The sequence below is a fragment of the Schistocerca gregaria genome, chromosome 7 (genome assembly GCF_023897955.1).
Source record: "Schistocerca gregaria isolate iqSchGreg1 chromosome 7, iqSchGreg1.2, whole genome shotgun sequence".
Classification (NCBI taxonomy): Eukaryota; Metazoa; Arthropoda; class Insecta; order Orthoptera; family Acrididae; genus Schistocerca; species Schistocerca gregaria.
Genome location: NC_064926.1, coordinates 317,173,356 through 317,194,366, shown reverse-complemented (window position 1 = coordinate 317,194,366; position 21,011 = coordinate 317,173,356). Strand labels below are relative to the sequence as shown.

Genomic DNA, 21,011 nt, shown 5'->3' with positions numbered 1-21,011 from the left:
AAAATCAGGTGGGAGGAACAGATGTGAAGGGGTTCCGATGTGCTTGGTGCGCAAAATAGCGATCTCCACTTGTAATGGTCACTCGTCGTCGACAGGAACCTCGACGGAGAAGATGCCTGCCCTCACATTCCTGTACAGTCCAACATCGACCACTGTTATATCCGAATGACCCACAAATCCGGATATTGCACGATTCGACCAGCAGACGAAATGGAGATCCCCCAGTGGGGCCCCTTTTAAACTACCTGAGGTGCTGATAATGCTGTTTCACACGAGTACGCAGGATCTCCGTGTCCTTCGCAGTGATCACTGAACATCTGACGCTGTTGACACCTCTTGTATATCCTACCGGTTCTCGTAACAAACTGAACACGAACAACACTATTGCACTCTGGTGATCTACCTCTCACAGAAAATTACAACTACAATCACTTACATTATGCAGCCATCACCAACTTACTCAGTGTCTTGTTGACAACTTGGGTCCATGGCTTCGTGGTATTACTTAAATACCCGCCATGGCGTGAACACCTGCAATGTTACATTGACATCAGACCACGTCACTTTTTAGTCATGCGCTGCACAGCTCCTTGCCATTTTCGAGATACTTTCTATTCTAGTCTATTTTCCGAAAGTTAGCTGAGCATATGCTAAGGGAGCATGCGAAATGATGCAGCCATTCCACAAACATTATTGTTTGCATCTTGCGTAGTTTAATGAGCAGCCGAGCGATGAGACAGTTAACGAGTGGTCTCTGAACGTGGCTTGTGCTTCGTCAGAACATCCCCGTGGTTTCCCGAGGACGCGGAAGGCAGGGGTCTGTACCGGAGGAGATGCTATTTGCCAGGGCGACACGGCTTCTCGCCATTGGCGGAGGAACTGCCTGCGGTTGCGATATCTCGCGCACGCCCCTCCGCGACCTTCACTGAACCGGAAACCGTGACGTATTCGCGCCGAGAAGCGCCGCGGAAGTTCATCGCAAATAACTGGAGTACGTAGCGGCCGACGAGCAGACTCGTTACCAGCCACGCGCCGTAGCACAAGCACCAACCATGGCAGTGCGCTCCGTTGCTCTCCAGGTCAGTAATCGCCTATTATCTGCAGCGACGGACTCCATTCGTTTTCTGCTACTAAAGAGGCTTCGATAAACCTCACGCATCTCAGTGGAGAAGTTTTCTTTCTTCGCTCGGTGCAAGGATCGCAGTTGATTCTCAGCATAGGCAAATGCAGTGCTGGTATGTTGTTGTTGTAGTCTTCAGGCCGTAGACTGGTTTCATGCAGCTCTATAAGCTACGCTATCCTGTGCAAGCCTCACCATCTCCGAATAACTACTGCAACTTACAGCCTTCTGAATTAGTTTATTCTACTCATCTCTTGGTCTGCCTCTACTATTTTACACCTCACTCTTCCCTCCAATACTACAATGGTGATCCCATGATGTCTCAGAAGGTATCCTGTCAACCAATCCCTTCTTCCGGTCAGGATGTGCCACAAATTTCTTTTCTCCCCAATACTATCCAGTACCTCCACATTAGTTACGTCATCTACCCATCGAATCTCTTCTGCACCACAACAGTTCAAAAGCTTCTATAATCTTATTGTCTATACAGTTTATCGTCCATGTTTCACTTCCGTACACGGTTTCCGAAAAAGTACAAATACTTTCGGAAAAGATTTCCTAAAATTTAAAAAAATATTCGGTGTTAACAAATTTATTTTCTTCAGAAACACTTTTCTTACCATTGCCAGTCTAGATTTTATATTCTCTCTACTTCAGCCATCATCAGTTATTTTGCTGCCCTAATAGCAAACACATCTACTACTTTAAGTGTCTCGTTTCCTAATCAAATTACCTCAGCAACACCTGACTTAATTCGACTACATTTCATCATCCTTGTTTTGCTTTTGTTGATGTTCATCCTATATCCTCCTTTCAAGACACTGTCAATTCCGTTCAACTGCTCTTCCAAGTCCTTTGCTGTCTCTGACAGAATTACAGTGTCATCGGAAAATTTTATTTGTTTTACTGCTTGCTCAATGTACAGACAGAATAACATCGGCGATACGCTGCAACCCTGTTTCATTCCCTTTTCGACAATTACACATAACAACGAGGTGTCCTATTACCTTTGGTCAGTGTATGCATCCATATGAACCCTAATTTCCCTTATCTTTTCTTCACAAGCCTTTCTTAAATTGCATGTTGGTGGCACGTCGACTCTTTATAATTGCCGTCCGTTTTGTGTACAATTCGTAAATAGCCTTTCCCTCCCTGTATTTTACCGCTGCTACCTTGAGAATTTCAAAGAGAGTTTCCAGCCAATATTGTCAAAAGCTTTCTCTAAGTCTATAAATGCTATAAACGTAAGTTTGCGTTTCTTAACCTATCTTCTAAGATATGTCGTAGGGTCCGTATTGCCTCGCGTGTTCCTGCATTTCCAAGGAATCCAAACTGATCTTCCCTGAGGTCGGCTGGTACCAGTTTTACCATTTTTCTGTACAGAACTCATGTTTGTACTTTGCAACAGTAACTTATTAGATTGATAATTGGGTAATATTCACACGTTTCAGAAACTCCTTTCTTTGGAAATGGCATAAAATAGAACGACCACTTCGGTTTATTGAAAGAATTCTCTGAAAGGGTAACTCATATACCCCTATAGAAGCTAGCATAAAGAGCACAAGTGCGTCCCATTCTTGAGAACTGATCCATTCTCGAGAACTTCTTGAGAGTTTGGGATGCTCAGCAGATCGGATTAAAGGGAGACCTCATTGAAATTCAGAGGCATGCTTCTAGATTTGTTGCTGATGGTTCGATCAAGACACAAGTATTTCAGAAATGTTACTAATCTCAAATAGGGAACCCTAGGGGGAAGACGAAGTTCTTTTGAAGAAACACTTTTGAGAAAATTTAGTGAACCGGCGTTTGTGGCTGATTGCAGAACGACACTACTGCCACCAACATACAATTTAAGAAAGGCTCGTGAAGAAAAGATAAGGGAAATTAGGGTTCATATGGATGCATACACTGACCAAAGGTAATATGACACCTCGTTGTTATGTGTAATTGACCACTAGATGTCACGCTACGAGGACCCGCCACTATACAAGGAGGCAAGGAGTATCGTGTGGGAGTGGAGAAGTAGCGACAGCGGAATAGGTAGGTAGGGAGACTTCGAAAGTGCGGTGCATCAGGGATATTTCAGTCCTACTAAAGCTACCAAGATCGACAGCTGATGAAGTGATTGTGGTGGAAAAGCGACGGGACAACCACAGTTACACTAAGACCAGCCAGACGTGTAGTGGTGGATAGGGACCCTCGAGCACTGCCGACGGAGGTTGTAAAAAAACTCACAATAAGTCAGCGGAAGAAATAACTCATGGGTTAGAAAGTGATATCCGACGTCCAGCTAGCACTATGGCTGTGCGCAGCGAATTATAAATAATGGGGTACAGTGTTCAAACAGCTCCTCATACGCCACACGTCGTTGTGGCCAGTGTTAGCCATCACTTGAAATGGTCTAAAGAACGACACAACAGGACAGTGGTTCATTGGAAACGAGTGATTTGGAGTAATGAACCACCCTATAACTTGTCTTAATCTGATGGAAAAGTTAGTTATATGTAGGGCCAACAGTGAAATACAGAGGTGGTGCTAAGGGATAGGGAGGTTTTTCATGGGTCCTTAAAAAAACGCTAAATGCGGAAGAATATGATCATATTTTGCAGCTCTGTGTACTGTGTACAGTAGAGGAACAGTTCGGAGACAATGGCGGTATCAGCATGACGCCGCAACCTGTCATCAAGCAGCGTCAGTGAGGCAATGGTTGTGGACGATAACATTCCTGAAATGGACTTCCTTGCCCACAGTCCCGACTTGAATCCAATAGAACACCTTTGGGATGATGAAGGACGTCGAATTCGCTCTAGAACCCACTACGTTCTCCGTTTTCGGCTCTTGAGGAAGAAGGGCTGCCATTTCTCTGCAGACATTCAGACGCCTCGTTGAAAGTGTCCTCTTCACAGTTGAAGCCGTCATCAAGGCATAGTTTGGACGCAGCCCCCACAGATTTTCGATAATAAGTGCCGTATTTTATTGATCACATAGACTATAGACACTCGTTTTCTGTCCGCTCCTTTGGCGAGTGGAACGGGAAAGAGAATGAGTAGCAATAGAATAAGGTAAGCTTCGCGATGCAGCCTGTGGTGCTTTGCGAAGTCCACTATGTGATCAAAAGTATCTGGGCACCTGGCTGAAAATGATCTACAAGTTCGTAGCGCCCTCCTTCGATAATGCAGGAATTTGGTATGGTATTGGCCCACTCTTAGCCTTGAAGACAGCTTCCACTCCCGCAGACATACGGTCAGTCAGGCGCTGAAAGGTTTCTTGGGGAATGGCAGTCCATTCTTCACAGAGTGCTGAACTGACGAGAGGTATCGATTCGGTCGGTGAGACCTGACTCGAAGTCGGCGTTCCAAAACATCCCAAAGGTGTTCTATAGGATTCAGGTCAGGATTCTGTGCATGCCAGTCCGTTACAGGGATGTTATTGTCGTGTATCCACTCCGCCACAGGCCGTGCATTATGAACAGGTATTCGATCGGGTTGAAATATGCCATCGCCATCCTCGAATTGCTCTTCACCAGTGCGAAGCAAGAAGGTGCACAAAACACCAATGTAGGCCTGTGCTGTGATAGTGTCATGCAAAACAGCAAAGGGTGCAAGCCCCCTCCACACTATAACACCACCACCTCCGAATTTTACTGCCAGTACTACACACGTTGGCAGATGACGTTCACCGGGTATTCACCATACCCTTACCCCGCCATCGGATCGCCACATTGTGTACCATGATTCGTCACTCCACACAACGTGTTTTCACTGTTCAATCGTCCATTGTTTACACCAAGCGAGGCGTCGTTTGACATTTACCGGAGTGATGAGTGGCTTATGAGCAGCCGCTCGACCATGAAATCCAAGTTTTCTCACCTCCGACCTCACTGTCACAGTACTTGCAGTGGACCCTGGTGCAGTTTGGAATTCGTTTGTCATGGTCTGGATAGATGTCTGCCTATTACACATCACGACCCTCTTCAACTGTCGGCAGTCTCTGTCAGTCAACAGACGAGGTCGACCTGTACGCTTTAGTGCTGTACGTGTCTCTTGACGTTTCCACTTCACTATCTCATCGGAAACAGTGGACCTAGGGTTATTTAGGAGTGTGAAATCTCTCGTACAGACATGTTAACAAAAGTGACACCCAACCACCTGATTACGTTCGAAGTCTGTGAGTTCTGCGGAGTGCGCCATTCTGCTCTCTCACGATGTCTAATGACTACTGAGATCGCTGATATGGAGTACCTGGCAGCAGGTGGCAGCACAATGCACCTAATATGAAAACCGTATGTTTTTGGGAGTGCCCGGATACTTTTGATCACATAGTGTATGTACGAGATGTGTGAGGAAAATAAGGAGACCGACAACAATGCGAGCGGTACGGCGTTGGCTGTGTGGTTCGAGTTGTGTAGACTGATGTGTTCATCCATTCCAGATACTAAGTCCTAGTTTCAGATTCGTACAGCCGTTACGTGACTTTTGAAATCGCCATCGGTGAAGTTATGTTTTTGTTGTGTATCATGAAAAATGGAACACCTGGATTTGGAACAGCGTTCGCCATCGAGTTTTATGTTAAGCTTAAGGCATCCGTGATTGTGACTTTTGAAAAGTTGAAACAGGCTTTTAGGGAACATTAGTTTTTCGCTGGCAAAAATCATTTTTGGAAGGCCAAGATCACGTTGAAGATGAAACTCCTCAGGGAGACTATCAAAATTCAAAAACCGACGAAACGTCGAATGTGTGCTTACTGTTGTGAGATCAGACAGAATTTGTCCCTCTAGCACAAACTACCAGCCAAGTGTTTTACAAAGCTCCCCTTGAAAGGCTCGGGAAATGTCAATCGAGTGTGACTTGGTACTGTGTACATGTGGGTTCTGCATCATGAAAACGTCTCATGTCACATAACTACTTCCATCAAGAAATTTTTGACCTCAAAATACAGTTCCGTTGTTCCAAAGGCGCCCTATTCACCTGATCAAGGTCGTTGTGGCTTTTTTCTTTTCTCGAAACAGAAAAAGTCCATAAAGGATGTCATTTTCGTACTCTGGAGAACATTCGAAGGAATGTAACCGAAATGTTAAAGGCCCTACCATTTGAAGTCTTTCAGTGTTGCTTTCAAGACTGGAAACGACTCCGCCGACGTATAGCTACCGAAGGGAACTTCTTTGGAAGGGACAATATTGTTGTTCGAAAATAAAAATAAAAAATATGGTAGATAAAAAATGAGTCTCATTGATTTTTTCTCACGCCTCGTATGCAAATATAAATGTGGCTACGTAAGCGTTGGCCAGGAACATAACCTTAACGGAACTAAGAGATTTACACAAAACGGAAGTTACTGTGACAGGATATGTTACGCAGGACAGACGTATGCACCTTGTCCGATAGGATGTTACATCGCACTTCCTGTTCTCATGTCTGCTCATACCGCTGGAGAGGCAGTTTCCTAAGAAATGTAACCCTCGCCAATCTGTAGACAATTTGGACGCAAGGGCACTATTTCAAGCAATTTTTTTCCTGAAATTGCAGCACAATAAAAAAGTCATTTAAAAAAATGCCTTGTACTCTCCAAATGCCCTAACATCTGTGGTAATTGAATAGCTCACGAGAAATGAAGAAAAGGCAGGAAATCAGAAGTTGAGGGTCCGTGGATGACGAGGCGACGAGGTGATCATAGACAAACTAGGAAAGGAAATCAAATGGTTCAAATGGCTCTGAGCACTATGGGACTTAATATCTGAGGTCATCAGCCCCCTAGAACTCAGAACAACTTAAACCTAACTAACTTAAGGACATCACACACATCCATGCCGGAGGCAGGATTCGAACCTGCGACCGTAGCGGTCGCGCGGTTCCAGACTGTAGCGCCTAGAACCGCTCGGCCACAGCGGCCGGCGAAACGAAATCAGCCTAGCCCTTCTAAAAGAAAGCGTTGCGGTATTTTCCTTAAGCGAAACCATCTTAAAACTAAGTCTGGATGAGGATTTGAAGCGCCGTCCATCTGAATGCGAGGCTACAGTCGCTAAATAATTTAAGCTTCGAGGATATGTAGAAGAGGATGCCAGTGAGAAGGCTTAAAGCCTGAATATAGAGGCGAACAGGTAGGTGCAGCAGTGCTCTTTTGTGTGATCAGAAAGATTTGTCGCCTGTCAATGAAGAGACATCAGACGAAGTAGAAAAGTGAAAGCAGTATGCTTCATCACCATATAGCGCAGTGTGACTGTGTGTGCGTGTTCAGCCGGAACAGTATTATCCGGCTCTGCTGCGACGAGAGTGCTGCGTATGTGGAACTAGCGGCTAGCAGAGGCTCATAGGAGCGACGAGCGGGTTCTGGATTGTCCATAGTGCTACATCGACGATTGAAAATGTTATTTGCGCGCTAGAGGCTGCAATGATGTCACACGTATCGCAGTGTCAGCTTCGACAAACGATAAGCGACTCAAACTGCAATGGGCACATAAACGTCGCTGCCCTGACGAGTGGCTGACGTTCAGTGTTTCGAAACGAGTCCCACGTCAGCTAGCCTTGCAGCAGTTGCATTTGCACACGTATTAGATGCTACCGTTCCGGCCACAATCGGGCAGAATACGCTGACGCGTGGCGTAGCGAACAAACGTCACGTATGATTTGTGACGCTCTTGAATAACGTACGCGAGTCGATTACCACATCTGAACATCAACCACTACGTCGGGGAGGTTTAGAGCCACAGCTGCTGCCCATATTTAGGACAATTTCAGCTCCTGCTCGCACGTGTGTCATATCCGTCTGGGAACGTTGTTTTTTGTAAACTTCCGCAAGGGCTCAGACATGACGATCCCTATATGGTCAAATAATCGGTATGCGTACCTAATACGTTCCAAAACGCCGCGCATAAAAACACGCTTTTCCTGTGCTGATACATCGTGTTCTGTTGGTGATAAAAAGGTAGGTTCAAGTATTTTGGATAGCCTTAGGACCAGGGACCATTTATATATCCAATTGAAGGATCGTTTTATTGTTACTGCCCTACAGTATAGGGTCAAAGTATGATTGTTACATACTTCCTACTGCTTAGGCAAATAATGGAGCAAATCTGTTATTTCTTTTTTCATTTGATATGGTCTACAATGGGCCTGATGGCACTTACGGAGGAGCCATTAGCTCACGGGCGGTTGCTCGGAAAGACCCACGAAAAGAATTTTTTTACTGTATTTTCGTCGTCACCAGCTGAACAAAACTCAGCAGAGGATTCTAAGAAGTATATGCACAGCAAATGGCTGAAATTTTTACGATATATTTCTCAGATCCAGATCTCGCACAACCATGAAAATTTTGTTGATATAGTTATCCGTTTCCAAGATACAGAAGTTTAAATTTACCCTACATCTACAAGTAAAATCCGGTATTACGAGAAATTTAAATAATAAATAACCGAAGTAAATTGCTCAAATTTTAACGGTATATTCTTTAGGTATTTATCTAGAAGAGCCATCTCCCTATTTTCTAAAATCTTTATCCGTCATCGAGAAACGCCCCCCAAAACTAGTTTTTTTTTTTTTTTATCTTAAAACCCACTGCGGATTCCGAGACAGCTAATCACACCAAGTGGCTGTAATTTTTACGATTACTCCTATTATCCTGTTTTCGAACAGCCCTGCAAAATTTTTTCATACCTTTATCCGTTTCCGATTTACAGATGGTCAAATTTACCCTACATGCACACGAAAAATACGCACGTAAAATACGGCTTGAGGCGAAAACGTTGTTTATAATGTGACATAGCACGAAGAAGTATGCTGTAAAGCGTCTCCGTTATCACCTGGGAACCCCATTTTGCAGTTCTGAAAAACAAGCGCAATTGTTTTGCATGTAAAATCCGATCTGAAGTGTAAAATTGGTTTTGCTTTATTTCAATTTCACATAAGTAACCTATGTACTTTTCATATGAGTTATCCGTCATGTTGCAGCGGGGAAAGGAGGGAAGCAGCGTTAAAATGCTCCTACCGGATCACAAAAGATGCTGATATGTTCCTGTTTATTTAAAAGACTCTGACTGAAAAGTGTTGTACCAGCTGCCTCAATCTGCCTTCCTCAGCATCTTTAAACATTCGATACGTAATTGCAGTGCCTGTGTTATTCTGATTACGATGCAAAGTTGCTTTCGACATGCATGCATGTCCAAAAAAACAAGCACTGTGGCGACCAAAGTAGTTACGAAACACATCAAATGAATTCGCAGTGAAAATTTGTGCCGGATTTCCCGGAACACCAAAACACCGTAGCGTAAGCATACAACGCGTAACATGGCATAAATTAAACTTTAGAGCACAATTACTGTCAAAGAATTTATGCTACAGCATGTTCCAAGCAGTAAGATATCATCAGTGAGCAATGCGTGTGGAGTATGCGTCTATAAACAGCCAGCCACATCGAATTCTGGGGCGCCACCTAGAAGAACAATACATAATCGCACAAGATGTGTCTTCGATGGTGATTGTCATTAGATTTCATGAGATGGGGCATTACTCGATAGCGAAACTAACAGACATTCATTTAATATAGGGTGCAGTTAGACATACCCGGAAATCTAAACAAAATAACGTAAAAAGCTTTCAGCATAGACACCACCCTCATTGCAGAAAACTGATCTCCGGCCAACGCCTTCGACAAAAATGTGTTAGGAGATCGTGAAAGGGGAAGATTTAACAATAAACAATCATCAAGCTGTCGGCGAAACGCTCACTTACAGAGAACAGAGTGGGGAATACTGCATTCCTCTACATCTACATCCACACTCTGCACAGCGCATGGCGGCAGAGTGTACTCCACATTATACCAGTTACAAAGGGTTTTCCCTTTCCATCCACATATGAGAGAGCGAGAGGAGTAACTATTTAAATGCCTCAGTTCAGGCTGTAATTAATCTAATCTTGTTCTCACGATCTCTACGAGAGCGATGCGTGGTACGCTGTACTGTATTCCTAGATTCATTATTTAAAGCTGGTTCTCGGAATTTTAAGCAGCGTTTTTCGGTACAGTGTACGTCTGTGTTCCAGTGTCTGCTAGGTCAGGTTTTTTTTTTCAAATCTCTGTGACACTCACTCAGGGTCAAGCAAAACTGTGACCAGATGTGCTGTACTTCTCTGTGTATTTTCAGTATCACTTGTTAGCCCTGTTTGATGTGGGTTTCATACACTTGAGTAGAATTCGAGGATGGATCGTATGAGTGATTTTTAAGCAATCTCCACCGTGGACAGGCTGCATTCGGGTAGTATTCTATCAATAAACCGATGTCTGATACCTGCTTCAACTACGGTTGAGCATATTTGATCATTCCATTTCATATCCTAACGAAGTTTTACACCTAACTGTTTGTGTGGGTTGACCGATTCCAATTGTGACTCTTTGATACTGTAGTCATAGTATACTTTTTTTCGTTTTCTGGAGTGTACAGTTCTACATTTCTGCACGTTTAAAGCAAGTAACTTATCTTCCCAGAACTTTGAAATCTTTTCAAGATTCGGCTGAATTTATGTGTAGCTTTTTTCAGTCAGCATTTCATTGAAACAACTGCATCATCTGTGAAAACGTCCAGGTTACTATTAATACTCGGATTATCTGTAAGGTCATGAATATGCGACATGACCAGAAACGGTTCCAACACACTACCTTGGGGCACACCCGAAGGTGGTTCCACATCTGTCCGTGACTTTTCATCCAAGACAACGTGCTACGTCCTCCCGGCCAAGAGACCGTAATTCCAGTCATAAATTTCAGTATATACCCCGCACGATCGGACTTTTCATAATAAATATCTATGTGGTACTGAATTATATGCTTTTCGAAACTGGAAAAATAACTGTCTCTGTCTGATTGCCTTGATCCATGGCTTTCAGGATGATTGACAACGTGTATAAGTAATGCTGCCAAGCGACAGTGAAAGCAGAGTCCGTTTTCTCAACAGTATTATGTTGCAATCCAAGCACTGAGTCTAACAGTATTCAGTTAGTACAGTTAATAACAACTGAAGCTGTTGCTACAAGGCGTAAATGCCTGCGTGAATAAAACACTAAACATTAATTCGCGACTATTATTGGCCCATTACAAGCAGTTTAAGACTCTCTGCCATCTGAACAATTTGACGCTAAGCATCTAGGATAACGTGAATGCAGATGCACATGGATTGCAACTGCAATAATTAAGTACGAAAATTACATATCACCTGATTCATATTTTGATGCGTTACTAGTTTTTTTTTTATTGTTTCCGACTGATTTGTGTAAACTGGTGCACTTCGTCGTGGCCTTCGCGAACAGGTGAACTTTTGTAACATCAGAAGGCACAATTCAACGCTGACAGTCTCTGATCCAGGCGCGAATTGCGAAACGAGAAATGTTTCTTGATGTTACAAAATAAATATAAAAGGTAAAAAAATATATAAAATGTTTTACTGATTCTTCTGCGTATACTTAAACTTTTAAAATTTTTCTTACTCTCTATAGTTTAGTGACATGCTGCTCATATTTGGTACAGTAAACATTTCATCGCATGATCATAACATTGGCAGGATCTGGAATACACATTGTCATTTTTAGATTTCCGTGCCTAATCTGTAAAAACAGAATCCTTATACGATCGTTTTGTTGCAAGTTTGTCTGTCTGTCTCCCTGTCCGACTGTTAGGAACTCCCTTTCTCAAGAATGAGCAGACGTGTCAAGTTCAAATTTATGTCACATATTAAGGTCTATGGTCCTTTGGCGATGTAAACGTTTTCGATTTCTAAGTCTCTTCAGACAAAACATACGGCTATTTACGTTATGTATTTTCATACTCGAAAACTCACTCATCGAAACCTATACGGTACTATAGATTGACCTAGAATCATGATAAGCTCAAGCACTGTGGTATGAATGGGGCAGCGCTCAAATGGTTTAAATCATACCTAACTGGAAGAGTGCAGGAAGTTGAAATAAGCAGTTCACATAATATGCAAAAAACTGGTGATTTCTCAAACTGGGAAACAATCAAGAATGGGCTGCCGCAAGGTTCGGTCTTGGGTCCTCTGCTGTTCTTAATATATATTATAGACTTGCCATTCTATGTTCACGAAGATGCAAAGCTGGTACTTTTTGCCGATGACACAAGTATAGCTATCACACCCAGCAGATAAGAATTAACTGGTGAAATTGCAAACGATGTTTTTCAGAAAATCATTAAGTGGTTCTCTGCAAATGGGCTCTCATTAAACTTTGACAAAACACAGTAAATACAGTTCCACACAGTAAGTGGAATGACACTATTAATAAGTATAGACTTCGATCAGAAATCGGTAGCTAAGGTAGAATATTCAAAATTTCTAGGTGTATGCTTTGATGAGGGGTTGAACTGAAAAAAACACACTGAGGATATGCTGAAACGTTTGAGTTCAGCTACTTATGCTGTTAGGGTCATTGCAAATTTTGGCGATATATATCTCAGTAAATTAGCTTACCACTCCTCTGCTTGCATATGGCATCATATTCTGGGGTAACTCATCATTGAGTAAAAGAGTGTTCATTACTCGAAAGCGTGTAGTCAGAATAATTGCTGGAGCTCATCCAAGATCATTCTGCAGACACTTATTTAAAGAGCTAGAGATCTTCACTGTAGCCTCACAATATATATATTCACTTACGAAATTTGTTATTAACAATCCGAACGAATTCAAAAATAAAAGCAGTGTACGTGGCTACAACACAAGGAGAAAGGATGATCTTCACTACTCAAGATTAAATCTAACTTTGGCTCAGAAGGGGGTAAATTATGCTGCCACAAAAGTCTTTGGTCATACCTAATAGCATCAAAAGTCTGACAGATAGCCATATAGCATTTAAAAGGAAATTAAAAGAATTTCTTAACGGCAGCTCCTTCTACTCATTAGATGAATGTTTGGATATAGTAAGTGGGTAATTCCCCCAACTCACACAAAAAAATTTAAAAATTTTAATAATATTAAGTGTCATGTAATATTTTGTGTAATGTAATATCTTGTATAGACACCTTTTATTAACCTGACACATTCCACATCATTGCGAAGTGTTGTATTCATGATCTATGGAACAAGTACTAATCTATTCTAATCTGAAATTTGGTAAGAAACAAGGTTCCACAGTGCAAGTAAAGGAAAAATCAAAAACTGTTAACTTGTAATTATATTACACGAAAAAATATTTATTTCTTCATTTGTTATCCGACTTCATACTTGAACTTCAAACAGTCTCGAAAGTTTTGGAATACTTGGATATGTTGCCAGTCGATAATAGGCAAAAATCGTCACTATTCTCTGTTGCGGATTGGATAAACTGTCTATAATCATGTTTGAACGGAACCCTCAGTGTGCGAGTCCTACTCGTACATGGCCATTTTTTATCTCACTTTGGAGAACAACAGTGCCACAACGAATATATGGTCATCTGTTGCACATCTACAGTGACCAGTCAGAACATTATAACCACCTACCTAATAGCCGGTATGTCCACCATTGGCACGGATAACAGTGGCGACATGTCGTGGCATGGAAACAATGAAGCCTTGCTAGGTCTCTGGAGGGAGTTGGTGCCATATCTGCACACACACACATCACCTAATTCCCATAAATTCCGTGGAAGGGAGGAGCGGAAGGGGGGGGGGGGGGTGATGTGCTCTGACATCATGTTCAATCACATCCCATATGTGTTCCGTAGTGTCCAGATATGGCGAGTTGGGAGGCCAGCTCATCAAATGGAACGCGCCACTCTCGAACCACTCCATCACACTTCTACTCTTGTGACATGGCCCCTTATCTTGTTGAAATATGCCACTGTTGTCACGAAACATAATCGAAAGAAGGGGTGTACATAGTTTGCAACCAGTGCGCGATACTCTTTGGCCGTCACGGTGCCTTGCATGAGCTCCACTGGACCCATGGATTTCCACGTGAAAGTTCCCCAGAGCATAATGGAGCCACAACCAGCTTGTCGCCGTTCCCCGGTACAGGTGTCAAGGAGCTGGTCGCTTGGAAGACACCAGATTCCCGCCCTCCCATCGGCGCGACGAAGGAGGTAGCGGGATTCAAAAGTTCATGCAACGCTCTTCCATCGCACCAACGTCCAGTGCCAATGGTCACGTGTCCATTTCGGTCGTATTTGTCGGTGACGTGATATTTATCAGTGCATGGGTCGTCGGCTGTGAAGGCCCATCGTTAGGAGTCGCCAGGTGCTGAAGACACTCACCACAGCACTTCCCGAACACCTGACAAATCGTGCAGTCTCCGAAATTATCGTGCCGGACCTCAGGGCCATCACAGGCTTCTTTCGGTCAGATTCAGACAAATCGCGCGCCATCCCCATTGTATACAAGGTCAGATACTACAGACACCGCGCGTGTGTCTGGCTAGCAGTTATTCCTCGCCAGGTGACGCTGCTGTTGCCTGGACGGGTTATATCGATAGTAGATCAGTGGTCATAATGTTCTGGCTGATCGGTTTGTGAAGAAGGGTACTAACAGTCCATTCTAATTTTTCTTTCATTTTCATTGGACTTTTACCCTTATTTTCCGAATAATCCTAGTCTATCACGGATCCATGTGGTGCGATTAAACTTTTGTTGCTAGAAATGTGATGACTTGTTCGCAATATTTTGCAACGGTTGTACAAATAGTTTCGTTTCCACTACCTCAGCTGATGCCACTCACTTCTTATTTTAAAATGCCTGTGGGTGATTGTTTGTTTAGTGTCTCCTTTTCACATAGCGGCGTGAGAAATAAGTCAGCCATTTCGGACACGGAAAACATTGCGACCAAAGTCACCTCGGAACGTACGATCGTCCAAGGAGGTCTGTATTTCAAATGTGAGGATACTGGTATTCTTATCCGAGATATACGTCACTTAAACGAGCGGACTCACTCCAGCGTACTTAAAACATCAGTAGATCATTACTCAGCCAATTTGCACCATCGCATGACTCCTTGAATTCTGCTTTCACCCACATATATGGAGATGAGCGCTCTCATTAACTACTTCTTGACACACCACTAACCACTGGATTTACTACACTGATTTAGGCTCGTCACACAACAATATGAAGAGAACGACATGTCTCAGCTTTCGGTCCTACTCATCTACAGTATGGATTCAATGCCTTAACTGCTGCCCCACCCTGACACGCTGTTTGATACGTGATTCTTCGACAAAGCTAATGACGTGGCAGGTAATCGGAGAATGTGACTCTGAATTTCCCACCGGTAGCTGTTTGAAGACTGATAATTCCCAATTAACAATTGTTAATTCAAAGTATATCGATTTATTTCCCAGCCACCACATTTTCAAGAACTACCCAGCATGTACACTGACACTCATTAACAACAACCGTACTACACACATCAAAAAAAAGTTTTGCATCACCTCGGTTCGTAGGGTTCCGGAACCTGCACAGAAAACTGGAATAGAGATCAACATAAAATCATTTCCGCCCTTTTTATTGCACATGAAAACCACAAATTGCATGTTGTACAACCATACAGCGAGACCTTCAGAGGGGGTGGTCCAGATTACTGTACACACCAGTACCTCTAATACCCGGTACCACGTCATCTTGCATTGATGCATATCTGTATTCGTCGTGGCATGCTATACGCAAGTTCACCAAGGCACAGTTGGTCCAGATTGTCCTACTCTTCAATGGCGATTAGGCGTAGATCCCTGAGAGTGGTTGGTGGGTCACGCCGTCCATAAACAGCCCTTTTAAATCTGTCCGAGGCATGTTCGATAGGGTTCATGTCTGGAGAATGTGCTGGTCATTCTAGTTGAGCGATGTCGTTATCCTGAGGAAGACATTCACAAGATGTGCACAATGGGGGCGCGAACTGTCGTCTATGAAGACGAATGCCTCGCCAATGTGCTGCCGATATGGTTGCACTACCGGTCAGAGGATGGCATTCACGTATCGTACAGCCCTCCATGACCATCAGCAGCGTACGTTGGCCCCACATAATGCCACCCCAAAACAGCAGGGAACCTCCACCTTACTGCACTCGCTGGACAGTGCGTCTAAGGCGTTCAGACTGACCGGGTTGACTACAAACAATTCTCCAACGATTTTCTGGTTGAAGGCATATGCGACACTCATCGGTGAAGAGAACTTGATGCCAATCCTGAGCGTTCCATTCAGCATGTTGTTGGGCCCATATGTAACGCGTTGCACGGTGTCGTGGTTGCAAAGGTGAACCTCGCCATGGACGTCAGAAGTGAAGTTCGCATCATGCAGCCTATTGTGCACAGTTTGAGTCGTAACACAAGGCCCTGTGGCTGCACGAAAAGCATTAATCAACACGGTGGGCCATATTCCGTTGGTAGCGGTCATCCATTGCTGTAGTAGCCCTTGGGCGGCCTGAGCGAGGCATTTCATCGAGCCTGTCTCTCTCTATCTCCTCCATGTCCGAAAAACAGCGCTTTGGTTCACTCCGAGACGTCTGGACACTTCCCTCGTTGAGAGCCCTTCCTAGCACAAAGTAACAATGCGGCCGCGATCGAATCGCGGTAGTAACCGTCTAGGCATTGTTGAACTACATGCAACACAAGTCGTGTATCTCCTTCCTGGTGGAATGACAGGAACTGAACGGTGGTCTGACTCCTTCCGTCTAATAGGCGCTGCTCATGCATAGTTGTTTACTTCTTTGGGCGAGTTTAGTGACATCTCTGACCAGCCAAAGCGACTGTGTCTGTCATACAGTATCCACAGTCAACGTCTATCTTCAGGAGTTCTGGGAACCGGGGTGATGCAAAACTTTTTTGATGTGAGTGTATCGACACCGACGGTATGTTAAACACTTATCTTGCTTTTTTCCTAAAGTGACACGCAGAGGCGACTGATTAAAAAGAAACATCGAATGAATCTAGCTGACAAATACAGACGTGTTGACCTAGCGAAAAAGTATTCAGTATCGTAGTGTGTGATTTCCACAGAGCGCAAATATTACTTTTGAGCCGGCTGTTGTGGCCGAGCGGTTCTAGGCACTTCAGTCTGGAACCGCGCGACTGCTACGGTCGCAGGTTCGAACCCTGCCTCGGGCTTGGATGTGTGTGATGTCCTTGGGTTAGCTAAGCTTTAAGTAGTTCTAAGTTCTAGGGGACTGATGACCTCAGATGTTAAGTCCCATAGTGCTCAGAGCCAATCACTTTTGATTTTGTGATCGTTTACTTTCTTCAGAACTAAAATAACAGAAAATTTCGGGGGCAGTAGGAAATAAGACACACGACACAATGTGGAAATTATACCGAAGGGCGGCAAGTAAACGCCAGCGGTGTTTGGGCTTACGACCTTGAAACAGGTCTGTTGCTGCGCAGAACACAGCAAGCTTTGAGACTGCCTCAGCAGCTACACCTCTGCGATATCTCTTGCGTAACCGCAACAACCGATTACGCCCAGATACGAAGGAGAACCTCAATGTCATTCACTTGTTTGTTCAGTGTGTCATAAAAGCTAGCTGAATAATAAGGTCAGAATTTTGAGAACTTATTTTTTCTATTGGTATGCTGAGCCAAACGTTGTATTAATTGAGCATGACCACCCCCATATAGAATCTTCTCCTCACCCACGTCCGATCGCTTAAATTATCGTGATCGAAAGTCTAACAGTTCGAAAATGATGCAAAGAGCCTCGAATAACAGCAGAAAATAGATGGGGAACCTTCAAGACAGCAAACGAGACGTCCGGCACACAAGTTAAATCTGCCAGGAGGTTTCAAATCAGCGCACACTTCCTTGCAGAGATCATATTCATTTTGGAAAGAGTCCTCTGCGTTGTGGCTAAGTCATTTCTGTACAACATCCTCTCTTACACGAGTGCCACTCCCGCAAGGTATGCAGGAGATCTTCGTGAAGTGTGGAAGGTAGGAAGAAAGCTACTGGTCGAAGGAAAGCTAGGTGGCGAATTGCGAGTCCTGCATGGACAGACAGACCGTTTACTCGCAGTAAGCTAAGGTTCGGGATCCGAATTCTAGTCCAGAACACAGTTTTAATTTGCCAGAGAGTTTCAGACTGAATCGTGATTGCATGATTGCGACCTTTCATTTATTTATTTATTTATTGATTTATTGCTGCTTTGTATATGACGCCGTAGAAGGAACTGCAGTCCATGCTTCACAGTTATTGTACAAATGTTTTCTCAGAACGAAAACAGGAGTCTCCAGGTATTACACAGTGCATTTTTGCCCGAATTTTCATCGGGAAACGAAGAGAGGGAAATGGAGGAACGGAGTATCAAAGTGACCAGCGTGAGGTCTAGTTGTTCAAAAACAGATTTAATTGCTTGAAATTAATCAGGATAATTAAAAAAATAATTACTGACTTGAGGGACAATTGACATATTTCACGAACAGCTGTTGAAATGTGAAAAAGTTCATATCTTTGGGGCATAGCTATTATGTACATAAAAATTTATATTGTTATGATGTTTAACCGTCAAAAATATCTGTATAAAACTTGAAATAAAAAAGTCAAATCATTTGTGAAATGATTTGCCTGAATGTCAGAAATAAAATAGAACAGAGCTACATTTGACATGCCTTTGAATGATGCTCGAAACGTTTACATCTCATGACCACATTAACAACGGACAGCATGGTAAATATCCATTAACACTCTTAAAAATTCTAAAACATTGAGCTTTAAAATCTCAATTGGCTCCTCGTTTGCTGTACATGATTTCGAGGACCACATGTTTTTCTACTCTACACTTTTTTTGTCTAATTCATCCATGAAGACCATTTCCCTTAGCATCTGTGGAACGCGCGTTACCGTGTCTCTTTGTTCGAAAATCCTACGCAACATAATTGAAAGGTCACATTATGACAAAGAAGTTTGAGATTCGGCACCTGTGTATTGGTGCAAAATAGTGGCGCCCTGCGACATCAGCCTCCGACTCGGCGAGTGTTTCAAACAGTAATGTGTCGACACACACGAACGAAAGTCCGGAGCTCGGAAGCTCATGTTATCTGTAAGGTGACTTAATGACGTCACTTTGGCAGAAATTTCGCCACAATTCTGCTCGATCCCATCGTGCGTGTCACACCTTGGGAAGGTCATCGCAGCCCCTCTTATCCACATTTAACCCCCCCCCCCCCCTTTCTTTTATTTTGACGCCCCTACGGTGAGAGTCAGACCCGCGACTCCCAGAATTGAAAGCCCCCTGCTTTCTTGTGGGTGGCCAAGGAAAACATTTCAGACACACTGCTGACCAGAATCGACACGAAAAGACCTCAGGGGGTGGCATATAGGGCGTAAATGAAACCACGTCTTCCCCTGGGGCGCCGATTCGCTCACATTTTGCGGTCGAAAACGAAATTTCGCGCCGCGAATAGCAACAGGACAACGTTCTTGACAATCTTTGATACTGCTGACTCCTCCTCCCCTCCCACTCCCCCCCCCCCCCCTCGCTGGACAATTCAACCCTCCTCTAAGAATGCCGTGACTGCCTTCCGTTGGAACGCAGCGCGACTGCAAATTCTGTTCTGGAGCACAGAGTGGGAAACCTAAGGACCGTTCAAAATCATTCAACGATATCTGAAAGTGATCCGAAGCAGGTAAGAGTGCTTATGCTTTCTCAGTTCTCATTTCGTGCCTTCCACTGACGTCACCACAGGGCAGAGGGAGAGGGGACGGGGAGTTACAGCTTTCAAACATGCGAAAACGGCGAATGGTACTGTAAGACTGCCAGTTGTGGCAATAGCCTCAGTAACACATGCCTACCTTTATTGGGTACTTTAAAAATGTACTTTGCAAAAACCAAGTGTGATGGCGTCATAGGCACCTGCAAGCACGTTATAATGTAGAGCATCAAGAGGTGTGCAGTATCAGATGGGTGTCATAGGGTTGCCTGCCTGCAGGCGCTTAGGGGCTCTGGCACAGGTTTCTCTGTACAGGTACATTTTTAAAGCGCTGAATAAAGGTGGAAACATGGTGTTGCCAAAATGGGCGGTCTTAGAAGAAGCCGTTTTATTCATGTGCCTTTCAAAGGGTCACCCCCATCCCCCCCCCCCCCAAACCACACGCCAAAGGAGGGCGCGAAAAAAGGAGGGATGAAAAATCACAAACACTCTTTTCTGCTTCAGATCGAGTCCAGATATCGTCAGATGATTTTGAACGGTCTCTAGTGACTCCATACAGCAGACTAAAGCAAAACTTGCAGTTGCACTATATTTCAAAGGAGCAAGATCACATTCTGTGAGCTTGCAGCCCAGCGATGTCCTTGGAAAAGGGTTGAATGGTTCAGGAGGTGTCAGCAGTGTCGTTTCCGACAGCATAATGTGTGGAAATCAACGTCCCATAGAACCGGTGGTTCTGCTGACACCATCTGTGCCACCCCGTGCGGCCTTCTCGTGTCAATTCTGAGCGGCAGTGTCTCTGAAATGTTTTCCTCGGCTACTCATAAGAAAACCGAATGATTTAAATGTTGGGCATTGCAAGTCTGACTTACTACGTAGAGGCGTCGAAAGAAAGGATGAAATGTGTGTAAGAGAGGGTGTGACAACCATCCTATCGTCTGACACATCTTGAGGGGCGTTGGGCAGAGTTGGGGTGAAATTTGGTGTAAATGTGGCATCATTAACTCACGTTACACCTCACGTGAACGTTTCAGCTGTGGCCTTTATTTCGCATGTGTCGACAACTCGCTGTTTGAAGCATTGTCAAGCCAGATGGTGACGTCGCAAGGCGCCACCCTTTTGCTCAGTTACAGAGGAACGCAAAATTTCAAACTTCTGCGTCGCAATGGGAGACAATTACAGGGTTTCGAAAAAGTGACCCTTTAGCAGCGTTGCACAGCGTATTTTACTTGTTACTTTTCGACAAATCATTTCACAAAAAATTTACCGTATATTTGTAATTTTTTTAATAATAATC

At 43.9% G+C, this 21,011-nt stretch overlaps 1 protein-coding gene across 1 annotated transcript in view; it reads left to right on the top strand.

Annotated features, from left to right (window-relative positions):
* Positions 1–966: 966 nt before the first annotated feature.
* LOC126282519 (branched-chain-amino-acid aminotransferase, cytosolic) overlaps positions 967–21,011 on the top strand; it is a 123,136-nt gene continuing 103,091 nt past the window's right edge. The window contains exon 1 of the mRNA XM_049982182.1: positions 967–1,079. Coding sequence (XP_049838139.1) covers positions 1,053–1,079 — 27 coding nt within the window. The 5' untranslated portion in view covers positions 967–1,052. The remainder of the gene's footprint in view (positions 1,080–21,011) is intronic.